This window comes from Lipotes vexillifer, unplaced genomic scaffold (assembly GCF_000442215.2).
Source record: "Lipotes vexillifer unplaced genomic scaffold, Lipotes_vexillifer_v1.1 scaffold567, whole genome shotgun sequence".
NCBI classification, from domain to species: domain Eukaryota; kingdom Metazoa; phylum Chordata; class Mammalia; order Artiodactyla; family Lipotidae; genus Lipotes; species Lipotes vexillifer.
The window spans coordinates 2374121-2376965 of NW_006776652.1; the positions used below are offsets into that span (position 1 = coordinate 2374121).

The 2845-nt window shown below is 48.8% G+C and overlaps 1 protein-coding gene across 1 annotated transcript; it reads right to left on the reverse strand.

The window, feature by feature from the left end:
• Positions 1-602: 602 nt before the first annotated feature.
• Positions 603-2176, reverse strand: LOC103076248 (tumor necrosis factor receptor superfamily member 10B-like; the record flags this gene model as incomplete). Its single annotated transcript, XM_007450596.1, has 2 exons — positions 603-916; positions 2101-2176. Coding segments are annotated over 2 exons (390 nt in total), but the record flags the coding sequence as incomplete, so codon positions are not given.
• Positions 2177-2845: the final 669 nt, after the last annotated feature.

Below are 2845 nucleotides of genomic sequence, written 5' to 3' on the forward strand. Positions count from 1 at the left end.
CAAACTCCCATATGAGGGAGAATTGATCCCACCAGTGCCTCCCACTGCAGTGGGCTTCGTCCTCCTCCCTGCTCTGTATTTTTACTGATTTTATGGTTGCCTACTCCCATCCAGGGAACCCACGTAGTCAGCCTAGTAAGTAACCTTTCCAGAAGGTTTCCCACATTCATATAAATCTATACAAAAATATTAAAATGGAAAGATGCTTATCATAAAATATGAAATCATCATTAGACATAATTAAGTACACACATAACATGGGTGGATCTCACAATATAAAAAATACAAGTAAAACGTGCAGTTCTGGTAGGATGACAGAGTGCTCTGAACTAAATGACATCCTAAATCAACTCTCAGTACATACACGAGCATAAATATTTATAAATATTTCCACCATCATTTATCAATGACATTTCATAAAAATTACTCGTTTTACTGAAAAGTTCTAGAACTCTACAACTTCTGCATATATCGGATGATAGTGTTCCTTCAAGTATTCGTCAAGTACCGGCTGTTTCATCCAGGCTGGTGTCCAATCATGTGTCCCTTTCCAGAAGAAAAGGTAAAGTAGGGAAGCTGTAGTTTCATAGATTCTTTTAGACTCAGGACACAGCAGAGCCTGCTTCACCATCTTCATAGACATACTTTCCCGAGCCCAACAGGTGGTCCCGAATTGTCTCCTTTGCCAGTCTTTCCCCCAGCGTTTCCAAGGCATCCAGCAGGGTGTTGACTGAGGCCTCCCGTCCCTTGTTGCTGACCCAGGTCTCTAGCATTTCATACAAGGCATCCCGAGGGACCCGGACCCCTTCTCTGGCCAGAAGGATCTCATTTCGCGTGAGGCCCAACTGCCTCATGAGTGAGTCCCAGGAGTTAGGGGACACGGCGGTTGCAAAGTAATCGAAGAATAGTCTCAGACCTAGGTTGAGGGAAAGTCACAGAGACAGAGTTGGGACAGGCTTCAGAAAGGGCAGAGGACCCTCAGTCAGGCCTAGACCCCAGGGTGAGACCTGAGGAGCGTCCCCTGCTGGTGAACCTGCTGCTCTGCGTCCCTGACCTGCTTCCCATCAGCAGAGAATCAGGCCACACTGCATGGGCCTCACCTGTGCCCAAAGCACTGCAGGGAGTCCAGGTCTCCAGAGAGTCCTGCCCTAAGCGGGGAATGAGGGCCCACCAGGGAGGGGAGATGGACGTCATGGAGAGAGAAGGCAGTCTGTGGTAGGAGACAGAAGGCGGGACACAGTGGTGCAACAGACCTCAGAGGAGGGCACCTGCCGTTCTCACGAGAGTGAGGTCCCCCGGCTGCCACCTCTGCAATGGGGACAGAGCAAGGGCCTGGAGGGAGGAGGGCCTCTGGCCTCACGCCCAGTTCGGCCTCACTGACTGGCACTGTCGCAGAGCTAGATGGGGACAGACTCGGAGCAAGAATTTAACCCATAAAATGGAGCAAACACCACCCACCTCACGGGACTGTACTGGGGATTCAATGAGATGTGTGTGAAATGCAGTGCACAGCACCGTCCATAGGTACATAAGGTGGGCCCCAAATACAAATTTATATTTTCTAAAAGCTACACTAAAAAACGTAAAAAGTAACAAGTAATAACTAATTTTCATAAAATAGGGTACTAAATATATTCTAAAATTTTTCATTTCAACATGTAATCAATATACAACAAACTGTTAATGAGACATATTACAGTCCTTTTTCCTACCAATTCTTTGCAATACAGTATCGAGTTACACTACAGCTCATCAGATTTGGCCACAGGTCAGGTGCTCCACAGCCTCCTGCGGCCCCTGGGTGCCCTGCTGGACGGCACAGCCCCTCAGATGCCTCAGGGTGGGCCAACCTGGCCCTGAGCAACAGGGGAGGAGGGAGGATGGGGGGAGGGAAGGACAGGGAGGTGTTGGGGACACTGTTAGGGGACAGAGGGGTGCAGAGTGGGAAGAAGAAGAGGGGGCAGAGAGGGAAGTAGAGTCCCGAAGGTCCAGTGACAAGCCATCCCTGCTCTGAGTTGCCCTGACAGCTATGGGGACGGCAGTTAGGACACTGTCCCTCTGCCCTCCACTCCTGCTCCAGCGCCCGGGGAAAGCACTCACTTTCAGTGGGGTCTGCACCGTTTGCTGGGACCAGCAGCCTTCTTCTCGTGTGAGACGCTTCAGCTTCTGCTGGTTCCTGTAAAACACAGTGGAGAACAGCCTTGGTCTTAATCAGGGGTCCTGGGTTCCAGAACTGAGCCTGGCAACCAGCCCGCTGTGTGACACGGGCAGCCACCTTCCCTCCCAAGTCTCTATGGAGATGGAGAGGAACCTCTCACCCTGAGCAGTTCACAGGCTCATGTACTCATGGAGGGACATGTTCCCTGCAGTAATGCTCACTTCTTAAGTATCTGCTCCAGTTTTGACAACTGTATACAGCTGAGTAGCCATCACCCAATCAAGACACAGAACATTCCCAGCACCCACACAGTCCCTTCTGCCCTTCTAGTCCTTTCCCACCCACCTCGTCAGGAGACAAGCACTCCATTCCAGACTTCTTGTGACTCAAATGAAGAGTATTTACAAGGGCATTTTGGAAAATCTAAAGTAAGTGTCTATTCCATGTACATGAAGGTGCTTTGATCAGCAATAATGTACCATATCAATAGCCTAAATAAGGGAATGAAAGCATCTGATAGCCTCCATGGAGACTGGAAAGGCATTTGGTAGAAGTAAACATGAACTCTGACTTTTTAAAAATACCTAAAAATAGGAGGCTGCATCCACAATGATAAAATTTTCTATATGAACACAAGAGTCAACATCATTCCTAATGGTGAAATGTTGGAGGCATTCCCAATGAAAT